At 48.1% G+C, this 16,305-nt stretch overlaps 1 protein-coding gene across 4 annotated transcripts in view; it reads right to left on the bottom strand.

Moving 5' to 3' along the window:
• The window catches only part of col14a1a (collagen, type XIV, alpha 1a), a 76,759-nt gene that overhangs the window by 8,238 nt on the left and 52,216 nt on the right, over positions 1-16,305 (bottom strand). For 3 of the 4 annotated variants that reach the window (XM_023812251.2, XM_023812276.2, XM_023812261.2), the window contains 13 exons: positions 13,699-13,857; positions 12,944-13,021; positions 11,563-11,649; positions 10,518-10,571; positions 9,587-9,682; positions 8,963-9,016; positions 6,952-7,005; positions 4,595-4,615; positions 3,954-4,007; positions 3,594-3,665; positions 1,514-1,549; positions 978-1,044; positions 557-745 (listed from right to left, as the gene is read on the bottom strand). In XM_023812251.2, coding sequence (XP_023668019.1) covers positions 557-745; positions 978-1,044; positions 1,514-1,549; positions 3,594-3,665; positions 3,954-4,007; positions 4,595-4,615; positions 6,952-7,005; positions 8,963-9,016; positions 9,587-9,682; positions 10,518-10,571; positions 11,563-11,649; positions 12,944-13,021; positions 13,699-13,857 — 1,021 coding nt within the window. The remainder of the gene's footprint in view (positions 1-556; positions 746-977; positions 1,045-1,513; positions 1,550-3,593; positions 3,666-3,953; positions 4,008-4,594; positions 4,616-6,951; positions 7,006-8,962; positions 9,017-9,586; positions 9,683-10,517; positions 10,572-11,562; positions 11,650-12,943; positions 13,022-13,698; positions 13,858-16,305) is intronic. The other variant, XM_023812270.2, reaches the window with a different exon arrangement.

The following is a 16,305-nucleotide window of genomic DNA, read 5'->3' as shown; positions in this document are numbered from 1 at the left end:
GTTGCCCTGTGCCACTGATTGGTTAACTGTGTGATATTCCACACCTGCCCTCTCATTAGTCCGGTTGCCTATTGTATTGAAGTGCCTGCTCTCACTCAGTTCTTCAGTCTGTCATTGTTCATGTTACTGCGCGTTACGAGTTCTGTTTGTTTCTTAGTCCTGCTCCCTGTGTTGCTCTGTTCCCTGGTGTTATTATTTAATGGTTTCTTTAGTTGTTTCTTATTTTTCCCTGTTAGTTTTGATCTCTCGCAGTCCCTTTAATTTGTCCCTTTCCCTGGTGTGTCCCGTTTAATTCAATGAACCCTTGTTTGTCTTGGACCTGGAAGTGGATTGTCACCTTTCTGCCGGCGCCATGTCATGCCGTGACAGATTGTTTGTAGGACTTTATGGTACGTTTGGCGAATGTAACCATTATCCACACTCATGGGCCCCCTAGTATTTGGACCCCTGAAAATCTTCCCCTTACTCCCCCTTATGGGAGGCCCTGACTATGAACGAGGATCCTGCAGTCCACTTCCAAATGCTCCCTCCACCCGCTCTGTCTGAGAGATCCTACCTCTGTCTCCTGGTTGACCATTTTGCCCGTTGCTCCCAGGGAACCCGGATCTGCCAGAAGGCCCCTGTTCACCCTGGGGGCCTGGGGGGCCTCTCCGGCCTGGCTCACCAGGGGGTCCCGGAATGGCCCGGACCGAGATGGCCTGGCTAGGAATGTGGTTGAGAGCGGAGGTGTAGCGCGCCATGTGACCTGTAGGGGGCATGACACTGAGCTGGTCAGTGAGCCATTTTAAACAGCCCAGGGTTCCTAAAAGATGGGATGGCTCATATTTGTATTTGTGATGAAAAAAAAAAGAAAACAGGATGTTTACTGAAAATAATGCTATTTATTGAAGATAGGTCCCTGAGGTATTATGTAATGAGACAACGTTTAAACATTCTCGGTGCGAGAAAAGACACATCGGAAGCAGGCCGCAACTCACTCTGAATCAGCTGCTCACAGACCTGCCGTGCGATTGACCGAACAACAGCCTGAGACTGCATGTCACCCTGTAAAACACACATGCCCAGAATGAGCCAGCCCCAACCAGACAGAACTGGGCCGAACTGGATCTCAGCCTTCAAAACTGTGGCCAAACAACAGTTTTGTGCATTTTACAGCCACTTCAGTATAGAATTCTATAAATAAAGTGCTTCTATCTGGAAACCTTGGGAAGGCGTCCCTTTAACAACAGGGTCGAACTTTACCTGCAAGGCACCCCCTACTGGGCTACAAGCTGTCGCACCTGCAATAGCATGAGCGCTACAGCAGCTAAGGGAAGCCCCGTGGGACAATAAGCACAGGAACTCTGCCGTGAGCCCAGCGGCAATTTTACCCAGGGAGCATATCAGTCTGTTGCTTAGTCCCTTTGATGGCGAGCGGCTAATACCGGAGAAAATGAGATTCCAAATGGCAGTAAATTGCCGATTCTCGGCTCTGACTAACTAGCAGCACCATTCGGCAAAACGCCAGACTCACCCGGTCCCCCTTTTCACCTTTAGTGCCAGCAGGACCCTGAAAGAGAGAAGAAAATTGCATCAGTATCAGAAGTAATGAAGTGTGAGGTGCTGTTTATAAATTGTTCATATGAATCACACCTGTTAGGAATGGAGAGGGGAAAAGCAGCATCGATCTTCAGAAGGGGTCACCAGGAAGCAATGGGCTCAGGGACTCTCTGACGCTCAGGGAGATCTGTGTTCCTTTAAGGAAGTGAGTCTATCGCCCTGCTGTCTGGGATCCTGTGCTGGATGGCCCAGGATCAGTCTATAAACTAAACGGGTGTCTGTGACTGAGCCCCGTCGCAAGGCGGACTGTAAACAAACATCACATGCAGCTGTCTGACAGCATCTGGAACGGAGGGAGCTAGGAGGCGTCATCCAGAGGAGAATCAGGTCCACGGCAAGATGGACGTTCCTTCAGTCAGGAGCTTTTGCTGTTCCCACCCAAACCCCCGCCCCCAGACTCCCTTCTGGGGGAGAAGAATGGGGAGGATGTAGTGTACGGGCTGAGGCGGCCCCTCCCTTATCGACTCCTCCGTATCCCATGGCGTTGCCATGGCAACAAACTCCAACTAAACAAAGACAAGGACGTTGGAAAACAGGTCCCAGGCCAGTGTGGAGTGCTCGCCTGCTGCTCCCGCTGGCTTCAAGCTGCTGCCTGCAGACGTCTGACTGAATTTTATGCACAAGCTCCATAGAAGATGGCTTTATGGCGCCCGGGAATCACACAGCGGCGGAGAGAGAGGCCACGACCTGAACAGGTATCAAATACCGTCATGTCAACTGTTAATGATACTCAACAATAATAATCAGTTCCCCCTGCTGCAGTAGAAAAAAAGCCAAATATTTCACAGTGGGGTCCAGAATCCACACTGAAGGATTTGTCTGAAGAACAAGGTTAGCTGCAATAAAAACATATTTTGAGGGTCTCTCGGTGCTGGGGGGACCACACTGTAGCGCTGTGTGATGAATACTCAAGTGTTTTGGGGTCTCTTGTGCCAGGACCTTAAAGATGATGATTTGGAGTCATATAACTGAGCTGTCAAGAGGCTCTCCAGCTTATCTCTGTGTGGCGAGGGAGGTGGAAGAGGGCCAGTAAATCACGTCTAAGGTCGGGGGGGTTACGGGCAGAGGCAGGATGACACATTGACCATCCTCATGCGGACCCTTGGTGTGATGCAGGGCCCTCTGGCACCCGACAGCCTCTTGGTTGGGAAGCTTAGAGAGAGAGAGATGTGTCCCCACTGACAGAAAGCGGTTTGTTTCTGACCCGGGTTGACCTCGCCCTCATCACCGGGGTGGTCCGAAAGTGTGCGGTCAACTGAGCGGAAAAACTAAGCTTATCACCGGGGCAAGATAAACCACAACAAGGGAGAAAAGGCAATCAGGTGATGACTGTGCCAAAGGATTGGAAAGGTCCATTTCGGTCTAACTGGTCTATACCAGTTTCACTGATGACCCCTTTGACAGGTAGACGTGGAAGTAGATCAGAAGGATCAGTCCAAGCTCTACTGGTACAGTCCTGAAATTAGGTATTTAATGTAACAGCCGACTATGTTGAACTTCTACATGAAGGAAATGGGTCCATCATGAAAAAGGTGAACTTTATGTGCTGAAACTGCAGTAACAGTAAAAAGAAGATATAGTAAAGATGAGCCATATTCATAAAAAAAGAGAACGACTTAATATGAGTGTGTGAGGAGTGTGTGAGGAGTGTGTGGGCCTCCTCCAGGTCCTCGTCTTCAAGTTGGATCGGTGTCCCTAAATCTCCGGTTGGTTTTTGAGGTGTCTGCATGCGCCGCATGATGGACTGGCCCCCGAATCGCGCGCTCCACTTCTGGGAGGTGCTCCAGACTCACCGGGATCCTGCACTAGATGAGCACTTATGAAAAATGAACAGAGGGACGGATGGATTTCTGTGGATGAACTCCCGGTGAGATAAATGCATGATGAAGCTCCTCAGTCACTCTGGAGCAAACTGCAGCGGTCAGTAACCCAGGTAACAGGACAAGATGGAGAGATGAGGCAGTAGAAGAATGCATATCAACTTCTCGACTTACCGGTGGTCCCTGATCACCCAGCGATCCTGGGGATCCAGGTGATCCAGGTGATCCAGGAGCTCCAGGGGAACCCTTTTGGTGTGAAGAAGTGAGAAAAGAAGCATAATGGCTACATCTTGGAGATACATTGGTCTGTCTGCACCTTCTCCTTAAAGGTCCAACACAGCCATTACTGCAGATTTATGAGATTTTCAGCATTCATACTTAGGGCAAATCAGAACACCGTGGATTTGAGAAAAAATGCGGATGAGAGATCAATCCAACATGAAGAATCAGCTGGTCAGGGAGCAGAATTTACGTTGCCGAGGAACAAAATCTACGCTTTTGGAACACGACACATGTCGTGACGCCGATGCTCACCATCAGACCTGGGGGGCCCTGTTGTCCCGGAGGGCCATCTTTCCCTGACAGGCCCTGGAAGTCAGAATTCAGAGTTAGTCATGTGACCTCAACAGAGCAGCTGGTGAGTCCTAAACAGAGAGAATGGGCTTCAAAACAGGGAGAACAAATGAAAATGGACAGAAATCGCAAATGAGGAAAAATGGATGGTTGAGTAAAAACCCAACGAATGGTGTCATGTTCTCAGGCTTGCGGCTGTTAGTACAGCACGGGAAATATTACTGTGGCTGCCGTGAAGCCAGCTAGGTCACATGACACGGACACCGCTACAGAGAGACGGCGAAGGCAGCCTGATGTTGGCAGATGAGACTATCCCTTTGGCTGACTTCTGAGAGCTGGCGTTCGTGCCTCCCAGATGAGCCCTGACTTCCTGTCGTTAATCTATCTAACTAGACAACAATAATCAATCTGCGAGAGCGGTCCGACGCGCGTCGTCCAGACGCTGAGAGAAGATGAGGGGGGGGGGGGTGGCGGGACAAACTATGTGATGGCTGCAGAACTCATAATGGCCGGATGAGTAAATTAAGAAAACAGGTATGAAAGGATGGGCATGTTGAGGATGAGCCAATGCTCAGGCTGGGCTTGCTAAAGGAATACTGGACCTGTCTGGCATCCCACGCAAACTAGATTAAACAAGAAAAAAAAACACACACATGAGTTCCAAGCAGTGCTCCGTCAAAAAAACCAATAAAAAAAATAAACGGTACTATTTACCCAAAGTCCTTTGTCCTCGTGAGACCATGAGCCTTTTAAGTACTATTAGGGCCTCATGAACCCACAGAAACGCCTCATAAGACTCAGCCAAACCATAGCGCGTACGCCGGCGAGAGCTGACGCGGCAGACTGCGCGGGTCGGGCCGGACCAGCGCCGGCTCTCGCTGAAGGTGCTCCCCACCCCGCCCGTACCACCGCCCTCCAGAGCAGTTTGATTCGTTTTGGTTCGGAATTGAAATATAACAAACTACGCTTATTCCATATCATTCCTGAGGGACAGGGGAGTGTCTTCCGTCAAGTCTTGTCGGTCCAGGATGACCGAAGTCGTGGTCTTCTCCCAGGTCTTCTGGCGGTCCTCCGTAAGGGTTACGCCACGGCGACAGAGGAACAGCTAGCCAGCAACGCTCTGGCAAATCCCGCTGGCGTTCCCTTTATTTTCCACTCAAACAAATAAAAAAAAAAATCAGTTTTGTCCCGTCGCTCCAAAGTCCTCAGTGTCTCGTCGAGCTTTTGTGTCTGTTTCCCTCCTTTTTGGTTCATCTGTGGACGCTGAGTCTATGGCTTCCAGGGACACACCGCTGGTCCACAAAGTCCGCGACATTTTGGACAGCGCACTTTACATTCATTTGATTTTATTACATTCATGGCCCGAATGCACTACACTACAAATGATTTAACATAAAGAAACCGTATGCTAAAGGTTTCCAAGAAAATAAATTTGTCTTAATTCTAAATTTTAATAATCTTAATTTTAATTAATATGCCAATTGACTGCTGCACTGGACCATTACTTTATGGCGTACGGCATATTTAAGTATTTCACCAGTAATGCATATATACACGCTGCTAACAAATACTCAGAAAAATTACTTTTTAAGAAGTTTTCTTTCGCCTTGGAGGTGACAGATGCAGCATGTTTTTACCGTACAGAAATGAGAATTACAACTCGTAATTACCAATTGACAACTTAAAAATGCATTTTAAAAAATAGTGGCTTTCCTTCTTTCCTTCATCTTACCCTTTTGAGAAGTCACAAAGCTTTTCTGAAGGCATAAAAAGCTCTCGTGACGTTTTTATATTTATTCTAGCCCGAGCGCAGCCTTGGGAGACCAAACCTGAACTATTTCAAATCTGTAATTTGTTAAATTAGACAGGAGAATGATGGAGTCTTTGTTTGTAGTACTATTAATGCTCTGCCGATCAGATTTAAGGCTGGACGGCATAGCCGGGCTGCACGAGGGAGTGACTTAGCCGTCTGGATCACTGCCTGTCTGGTGTCTAATCAAGGCTGCTCTCCAGCCTGCCAGCGACTCAGACTGTCACTTACAGGGGCGGCCGCATAAATCCAGAAACAGGGGGCATTTTTCAGCCTGTAGCTGCAGTGAAGCAGTGAACTTATCGGCTTTCAAAGTTCAAGCCCGACTAAAAAAAGAAAAAAATGCAATTTTTATATTTAAAATATTGTAAATAGAAGCATCAATTATGGCTCAATAAGCAGGCAGCAGGGTAACTGACTTCCAGGGACAGAGCAGCATTTCGACACTCAATAATATGGACAGGACAGTGGCCCCCAGTGACATCACACTCAACCGCTGGGGGAAACTGCAGCCTCTTCTGACCCTGACTGTCACTGTCGGGGTCTGTCCCGTCTGGTCCTGCCATTTGTGTCGCTTCCCCGTTTGGCCATCCCGTCGTCACTCCTTGTCAAACCCTTGTGTTTCTCTTGCTTCTCCAACCACCACGTAGCTCAGTGGGCTAAGCGTGCAGCTCAGAGACTGTGGGTTAGCCTCAGGCCAGTCTCATCTGTTTATTCTTATTTATTAATTTTGTTTCCCAGTGTTTCTTGTTTTCTTTTCTGTCCTCCCGGTTATAGGCTGCCCTGCTGTTTTCCTGTTCATTCTGTTCTTGTTTTTATTATTTGGTTCTATAAATTATCCTAGTGTAGTAATTCCCAGTGTGGTTACTGTTTCCTAGTTTCAGTGTTTGTTATAAATCCCTAGTTTTTGTGCCTGTTATTCTTATTCACCCCACCAGTTGCTTGTTGCTATGGTTCGGGTTGATTGACTGATGTTCCACACCTGCCCTCTCGTTAGCTGGTTACTTGTTTCTGTTTAAGGCCCCATGTCACATCTGTTCTTTAGTTAGTCACTGAGTGTGGTGTGTTCCTTCATCCCCGTCTGCGCCAAGCCCCGCCACTCCACCACAACACACCAAGGTCCATTACTGAAAGCAGAAGCACACTTACCCTTTGTCCGCTTGGGCCGTCTCGTCCCGAAACCCCAGAAGGTCCAGGGACACCCTGAAAGATCAGTAGTTCAGAATCTGACTGATTCATGGCTTGACAAACCCCCCCCCCCCCCACCCACTCTCTGTCTTGTATGCACTCAACCCCAATGTGACAATTACGTCAAAACTGTTTTTTCTGTAACAAGAAGTCTGACCTTTAGCGTCGGCTGAATATGTGAGACGTGGCTGGAAACACCATGTTAACTCTTGTCTTCCACTCTGGCTCTTCTCTAGACTCTCGAAACCTTCCCCTCATGAGGCAACCAGGCAGCCTTGTTAGCTAGACAGCAACGACGCTAAGTAGCTCTGTGTAAACGCATTCACTCTCAGAGATCTAAAGCACCAAATTTATGGTGGATACACACTCACCATCAGGGCCGAGTTTTTATATTTTGGGTCCCCTGCATCCCTTCAGGTGTATCAAAAACTAAACAAATAGTTGGCAAGAAGAGGTATAAGATCATAGCTAAATAGCTGGTTAGCAGATCACGCTGCTTCAGAATCACCTAAATAACAAATGTTTTTATTTAATATTTAGTGCAATAGTGTAGTGACTGCTTATAGTCAACAGGGGGCTGCCAAACCTCAGGGGCCCCAGCCAAACGTGAGGTTTGAATGATGGTAAACACTACTGCTGCTTGTGTTATGCTGGAGAACCACGCGTCTGTGTTATCACAGCGGTCGCATGATCCCCGGGTTTGTTCTGAAAGTGACGATGCAGTGACGGTACTCTGGACCTCTGTGGACCTGCAGAGGTGAGCCGTGCTCCTGGGGACGTGTGACGTAATGGCACAGGCCTCATCGCCAGTGGCAGGACAATGCCAGCCCCCATAACGGGCATAAGTCACACAGGGGCGGCCCAGAGGACATCCTGGCACAGACCGTGCACCAACAGCAGAACTGGCGCTATCCGATTTGCAGATACAAGGTAGTTTGGGTCACGTGTGTGTTGTAAGACCATGAGCTTCAGGCATGGAGAGCCGAGGACCTAAAACATCAGCTGGCTGCTGACCTACTGCTGATGGGCTATAAGGGGTTTGGATCATCTGTACCGAGACCCGTGAACTCAGTCAAACTGGCTCAAAGCTTAAAACTGCATACAAATCCACGCCCTCTCTATTCTAATTGATACATAATATTTTTTTTCCTTTGTCATTTTGAAAACCAAGTGCAGTGCTTTCCTCCAGCTGACAGAGGGCGCAGTTACAAATATCACTGCATAACCAATTCCATAAGTAATGGACAGCTCTTGTGAATTATTAACCTGAACAGACTCACAATGTGCACGTGCATAGGGCCCCAGGGAGGGGGGGGGGTGGGGGGAAGGTGGGGGGGGGGGTAGGGGCGGGTCACTCTTTGGTAGGTCGGCAAAAAAAAAAACATCAACGAAGAGGCCCGATTCTTTCTAAAGAAGCGAGAGGTAAGTGAAAGGATGAAAGGCTCGAGAGCTCAATGGTGTGGAGGCTGAAAGGCTGGCTAGGGGCTCAGTCCACCCCCCCCACACTACCCTATTTGCCCCCCCCCCTAAGCCACAAAAGGGAGCGAGTCTCAGGCTCACTGAAAGCCAGCAGAGCGTTGAAATATCAGACCGATGCATTCGGTGTTCCTTTACTGGATGGCCTTCATCTCTCTCTCTCTCTCTCTCTCTCTCACACACACACACACACACGCACACACACTCTAGGCTAGCTTTGGTGATTAATAGTGGCTTCAGCTCATTGTGGTGAGTTCTTCTGTTTTTTAAATGTGACTGCTTGTCAGCCCCCCCACTGGCAAAGGCACGGTGTGGCAGGCCCCCCATCGCCGTGACGCCTCTTATCTCTGAACGGGGGCCCGGCTGTCTCATTACCCAGCCGTCTAGCCGGGGCGGGGACCCCGTTCGGGCCAGATGTGACAGCTAATGATGCTCCTGTCTGCACTGGCGAATCAGCAAGCTCAATTTAAACGAGAATGTGATGGAGAACTCGTACCTGCGGCCCCTGCAGACCCACTTCTCCCTTTTCTCCTTTGGCCCCAGGATCACCCTGAAAGAGAGAGAGAGAGAGAGAGAGAAGTCACTTATTTAGCCCGTGACACCCAGGTCTGCACTCGACTCTCTGGGGTGAGTGTAGGAAGCCCCCCCCCCCGCCACTCGGGCACATTTGCCAGCTCTGGTAAAACCTGCAACCCCCAGACCTCCATTCTGCGGGGCCCATGATTCAGCGGCGGTAACCCTGGAAACGACCATCTGAGAAAGCAGCCTCAGAACTCTCATAACGGCCTATTGTGTGTTTTTCACAAAGAACAAGCAAGTTATTATTTCCACTTAAATACATTCCATTATTTCTATTTCAAAACAATTGCAAAAAAAAATTGCCACCATTAATATTCCATAAAGGCAATTTTTATGTCATATGCGCAGCACTGAATGTTAGCTGCAAAGTATCACTATTTTAAGTTTTCTGTATTCTTCCACTAGACCCCCTGCCATTCTCTGTACAATGTAAAACTCCATGGCAGTAACCAATCGGAGTGATTGGAGGATCACCGGGCCACCATTGAGGAGGCTCCATGTAAAAGGACACATGACTAGACTGTACCACTTGTGAACTCACCGGGGGCCCCTGGATGGACATTCCGCTGATCCCCTGGGGACCAGGGGGTCCCTGAGGGCCGGGGGTCCCCATCTCTCCTAAGGGTCCCGGAGGCCCCTGTGACAGAAGACAACACCAGCAGCCAATCATTCTGCATCCGAGGAGAATGTCCAGCAGCCACACCGCTCTGGGAATGACATGCAATCTCACTATAACCCCATCTGGAGGTTTTTCATGCACTTGACATTAAAAATGTGCAGAGTCCTTGTTAAAAACATGTTTACACGACAAAATACAGATAACGCTGGTTTTTGGGTCTTCGGCCTAGCAGAGAACACCAAGCCGCAGCAAACCTGCATGAATCTTCTTTATGTGGATCGTCACAGGAGTTTACATAAGAGTGTTTGTCACAGGCTGATCTTGCCCATATGGCACGCAACTGAAATTAGATAACGACAATGATTTGTTCATTCGGACTGTGGGGGAATATATTCTCCACGGAACGTTAGACAGCTCTGACTATTTTGAAAAAGAGAGTGGGGGGGGGGGGGGGGGTGTTGGTGAAATGGGGGGGGGGAGTTATGAAGAGCAACAGTGTGCAGCCTCAGCAGTGAGTGAAGCAGCCAGGGGGGGCGGGGGAAATAGAACAGAGTTTGCACGTCCAGAGTTCAAATAGGCCACAGTGAGAGCTGACAGGGGGGTTCCAGAGACGACCCCACTAATGTCAGTGTTGGATGGTAGAGCTACGCTGCGGGTGAAGGCCGGGGCGCCATCCAACCACAATAAAACCTTGTGTATACTGTATATATTTATGAGCTCCCCAGCTTTATCCGAGCGGTCGTGCTTCGATCCTCCCGGAACGTTCCAGAACGTTCCTTACATATGAGTCCCTGGGTGGCCTTGTGTGCCTGATACTGGATAAACAGAAGGAGTCGGGCTGATTATACATTACCACAAGCCCCCGTTCCCCTCGATCTCCCTTCGTGCCGCGCTGTCCAGGTCCACCCTGCCGTTTGGGGAAGAGGACGCCCCAGTCAAGCCGCCCACATTGACAGCTCTGTGTGGTTTCACGGTATTTTTTTATTTTCACAAATAAGTCACCGTTTAGTGATCCTGAAAGCTGACACCAGAAACTGAACCTAACACTGAAATTGATCAGTAAGATCTGCTTTGTTTAATATAGATCATTCGAGTACTGATTAAAAAATTCAGTAATACACAACAAAGGAACAGATACAGGTAGCTCCGCCCACACCTGACAGGGCCACCAGTAACGAATGGGAGAGTTCTACCAGAGGCCACATGTGATCAAAATGCTCCCTAATTGGTCACGGGTCTTGTCATTCACTTCCTTTATAACCCGGTCATATCCTTCCTTTACAACAAAAAAATTATACTTTTGCCAACTAGCCTGTTAACAGCTTGTTAAACTTCTGGGGTTTAATACATGAGCCACAGGGCCTCGGCGGCACTGCGCAAAACCCACACTGGCATAAATAAAAAATCAGCAGAATATAAAAACAAGTCTACGAAAAGCCCACCGGATACAGGAGTGGGCGTCACTGGTGCTGAAGCTGCGTAGACAGATGGAAGCGACAAATTTCTTTGATTTATCAGCATCAGTTTGATTACTATGTCAACTACCAACTTGTTTATGTAGCGTGAGATTTTGCTAGCACCAAAAAGACATTTTCCCTCTCTGTGCACCTTCCAAATGAGCTCATTTGTTTGGATGACATATCAGGTTTTACCTCCTACAAACGTGCCGGTTCATCACCCCATTCAGACTGATGTTCGCCACTCTGTGGTGGCCGCTAGATACGTCAATGTAGAATAACATAGCGATCACTCCTTCCCCTCGTAAACGACGATATAAACGTCACTCGCTGCAGCTGCTGACCAGTGTCCGTGATCTGGACGGACAGCTGTGTTCCATCCTCAACATTGTTTGGTTTTTTCTGATCTCCCAGAGCTTCTGGTGGATGGACGGTCCTTACCGGAGGTCCAGAGGGCCCAGGAGGACCTTTGCTGTCCTGGGAGCAGGTACACGCGTGAGGCATGGCTGGGCAGTCTGCCTCCACCCTCTGGAACACAGTGGAAAGTGATGCAGCAATGAGCCCAGAGGTTGGTGCAAGGACTGGATGAGGAGAACATCCCAAACACTGGGCAGCCAAATCCCAGCTCATTTTACACAAGACCAGGGCCAATTCAGCTAAGAGGGTGAGGGTGGTATCCATTATAAAGATGTTTGGTTGGAAAAAAGAAAGCTGCAATTCATAGGTGACTGAACCTCAGAGCCTGAATCCATGAATCATGATGGATTCGCGTGTCTCCATAACTCCAGCTGCCTTGTAGAATCCAACATCTAGCGCTCCAAAAACTGCAGCGAGCTTAAGATGACTGTAAAACTTGATGTGAAGGGGGACATTTAGAAAACAGCTCGGAATAACAAAACCTTCCTACACACATCCCCTCACACCATCCTCACCATCAGCAGGGCCTCCCTCTAACTACCATCAGGGGGTTAGCAAAACACATCTCACATAACTGGTAGGGGATCAACAATGCTAAAACAAATGCTATTGATGCTTTTGCCGATACCCCTGGAGCAAGGCTTCTAACCCCAACTGCGGCAGGCTTGATTGACGCTGGCTAGTCCTGCACTCAGAACCCAAAACATTCTCGCCTGTATGTACAAGCGTGCAAGTCTGTCATGGAGATCAAGATGGGATATATGAAAGCTACCCAATTTCTCCACGGGATTGAAGAAAGTATCTCTATTCTCGATTCACTATACCATGAAAGTGGGATGGAAAAAGAGAGACACTGAGTTTCACGCATAAAAGTCACGGAGGCTGACACACAGGAGGCTACACCCCCCCGAGATTTCTGCATCCTCATCAGGGGTTTCATTGTTTGTGGTGAAGAAACTGGCTAGCTGGGGCAAATTTTCTATCACAGACTCAATATGTCTGATTTTCTTGGTTTTTGAGGCGCCATTAGGATTTTTTCATGATAGCATTTATCGTTAACGTTAGCTAGCGACTTGAGTCGGGAGATCGTAGTTAGCGCTCATGCTGATTCAGCCTCTCCTAAACATGGAAGAAGTCTGTTTCGTAAGTTGTGCAGTGACTGTTTATGGTCGCATTTATCGTTAACGTTAGCTAGCGACTTGAGTCGGGAGATCATATTGCTTCAGCATCTAAAGTAGATGTTTGTTTAATAAGTTGTGCAATGATTGATGCGTGATTTGAGTGGTGGTAAGCACCATCAGCTTCACTAGTCACCCGGGGAGGCTTATGACGTCTGACGGTGACCACAGAGAGGGGGGGGACGTGACAGCATGGCCGGGTGGGGGTCGCTCGGCGTCGATCTTACCAGGCCTGGCAACTCGCAGCACTTGTCTCGGCTGGGCCAGGAGGTGCTGCAGACGATGTCGAACATCTGAAGCTGGAACTGTGAGGGGGGTGACAGATGACGGAAATATGATCACCATCCTGTATGTGTGCACATGCACACACCGCTAAGCTTATCTAACAACAACTCACAGCGTTAACAAGTGATAGAAATTTCTAGAATAATGTAGAATAATCCCATGAAACCCACTGGTGAAAAACAATATTCAAACTGGAAATGGTGTGTTTTAGTTTAATCACATTCACAAAATTACTATAATATATATGGGCATGTTTTATAATACTTAACGGTCAACTTCAAATTCTAGCACACAAATCCAGTCAAATTTATTTCGATCATTACAGCAAAATTATTCCGCCAAGTGCTTCTTGATTCATTTTGATTTACACGTCTGTTCTTGAGTGCTGAATAAAGCCATTTTAAATGTGGGGCCCTAACAAAATGGCCATTAATGGATATTTCGCACCGGGCCACAACACAGAAAGTCCCGCCATCAGCTCGTTCCGCTGTCAAGGCGTTAAATAAGTCCGAACAGCAGACCAGCTGGTAGTAAAGGCGGTGGAACGTGTCCAGATGCTGCCGCGGCAAATTAATTGCGAAACTGAGTTTTCCAGTGTCCTTCAATCACATAGGCTGCAGGATTCCCAAATGTGAAGGAAGATGATCGAGACCATGAGCCATGCCGGAAAATGGACACATGATCCGACTGTGCTTACCGGGGCGGAGCTGTCCCGCTTCCCACGGGAGCGAACCGTCCTGCCCAGCACCTCCACGCCGTCCGTGGTGATGTTCCCCGCGGCACCGATGCCTTTCTCCGCAGCAATCTTGCAATCGATGACCACCTTCACATTGGTCTGACTGACAGCCAGGTGCAGCTACGGTGGACCACGGGTGAGAGGAACAAGTGCACTAAATACTCAGGTGATAATGGAGAAGTGGTTATGAAAAAATAGATGGATGGAATAATCAGTGGATGGATGGATAGATACATGGATGGATGATAGATGGGTGATATAGACAGATGTATGGATGGACAGATGGATGCATGCATGCATACATGCATGGAAGGATGAATGGATGGATGACTATATCAAATACTCAGGCAATGAATAAGTGATTATGAAAAAATGGACGATGGAAAAAGTAATGGATGGATGGATGGATCAAATATCCAAGCAATGATGGAGTTGAAGGTGTAAAAAATAAATGAATGTATTAGATCAAAGGATCAGTGGATGGATGGATGGATGGAAATACTTAGGTCTCTCCAATTAAGTCAAGCTGTTGTGGGTTACAGCTCTAAAATCCATTCATATGCATTGATACCCCTATGTTTCAATTGTACTAAAACTATTTCAATGCAAATGACATGTTCCAATTCAAATACTCAAGGTTCACACAAAATAGTGGCCCATTTCCAGATGAAAGGTTTGGGGACGTGGAATCATGGTGCTCATATAAACATCATTTCTTCAGATGCCCCTGATTCTGCTTTGCTCTCCAGGCTTCCCAATGGCCTGTTTATTATTGTGATGTCACCAAACTCCTAGTATAATACAAATGAAGGACCTTAACATAACCTTCCAATTATCATGCAACTGCGTACGCCACATATCGAGCAATATCGAATTTCAGGAACACCCAACTGATTAATTCTCAACACTAATGCATGCCGCAGCGCTGTCACGTCAACGAGCGCTCACGGCTTCTTAGGGAAAGTGTGTTTTTCCATTTAATTGTCTTCCTGCCCTCGGGGGGGTGGGGGGGGGGGAGAAGAGACAGATTGGGGAGCAAATTAGCGGCCCTTGGCCACAGTTCTTTTGATTACGAGCGCCCGAGGGAAGGCGGAAAGAAGGCGAGCGTTACGGTCCAGGGTCTGGCTGAACGGGGTGTGGAGATAGCGGTGACATTCAGGCCAGGGCAGCCTGGGAAGGTGAGGGCCAGCCCCGCCCCCCCCTCCTCCTTCACCTGCTCCTTGGGACACATCTCTCCTCCTGATCAATCCTGGCTATAATTCCAGTGGCAGCATGATGCATGGTCCCATTTCATGCCGCCTGCCGTATTCCCGATATGTCCCTGCTGCAGGATTAATCCCTCGCCCTGCTCCGGCGCTCGTTTGCTTTTTCAATTTGGGGGGGGGGGGGGTCTCTGACAGCGCCAGGCTGGCGGGCACTGACACCTCCCTCCACGTACGAGGTCACGGGCACCCCACGTTATTGTCCGCATGCACGCGTAGGGACCGGAATAGAAATCATGGATGACCTTCTTCAGGACGGCACCAACTACAAAGTAGTTTGCGCACTAACATTTCTTTCTAGAATGTTCCGGGAACTGTAACAGACACTTCTTGCTTTTGGGGACGATGCAGACGACGAAGCCCATTGAACGGAGGTGTCATCTACTGTAGCAGCTTAATTAATTATGGCATCATCAATAATTGAATTATAAGACTCTGAGACAAAGGTTTTCTTATCTTAACTTGAGAATGTTCTAACGCTCACCCTTGAAAGGACGGCCATGTAACACGTGTTTGGAGACGCCATCCAGAAGCTTCCGGAGCAGAGGGGACAGCTTTTCAGACACGAGGGGTCCTTCATTACCGCCACCAGGGCCGTGTTTAAAAATTTGTCATAACATCCCTGACGAATGTGCACTACTCGCCGCTCGGCCATGTCCGTGGGGTCGGATTCGCTGGCGCAGGTTTACATTCTGAAAATCGGTTCCAGCAGAGTGCTGATAAACTGGGAAATCCCCACATGGGGGAATGCAGGAGTTTCCCATTAAAAAACCAAATCACAAACGCAGGTGGAAATCTCCATGCAGAGAGTTCAAAAAGTCGTTAGTAACACAAAGAGACATTCTTAATCATGATTAGTGACTCCGTTTGATGATCTCACAAACAGGCAGCAAATAGTGAAGAAGATCAGAGAAGCGCCGTCATTCATACCAATATAAACAGAGTCATTACAGATCCACAGGCCAAATAAACAGAATAATTGTATATAACTTAATTTAGACTGCAAAAGGCTGTTAAACCAGGTGAATCCTCTGCCTTTTAACTATGGGATGTCGTCCGCAGGACTGACAGATTAGCCACAGTCAGCCCTACATAAATGTTTTTCCAGTATGTAAACTCCTAGTATAAAGTCATAAGGAAGAAATGTAATTTTAAGATGATATGGGAGGGGGGTGGTTCCAGGGCAGGGTGAATTCAGGTAAAATGCACTATATTCACCAGTTACTAATAATAATTTGTCTCTCTATCACAAAGTAGGCGTCTGGACCTCAGTGCCTATGGGTCTCCCTTCCAATGAAGCCCAAAC

Source organism: Paramormyrops kingsleyae, chromosome 9, assembly GCF_048594095.1.
Source record: "Paramormyrops kingsleyae isolate MSU_618 chromosome 9, PKINGS_0.4, whole genome shotgun sequence".
NCBI lineage: Eukaryota > Metazoa > Chordata > Actinopteri > Osteoglossiformes > Mormyridae > Paramormyrops > Paramormyrops kingsleyae.
The sequence above is the reverse complement of the archived record's forward strand: the minus strand, read 5'-3'. Positions and strand labels throughout refer to the sequence as shown.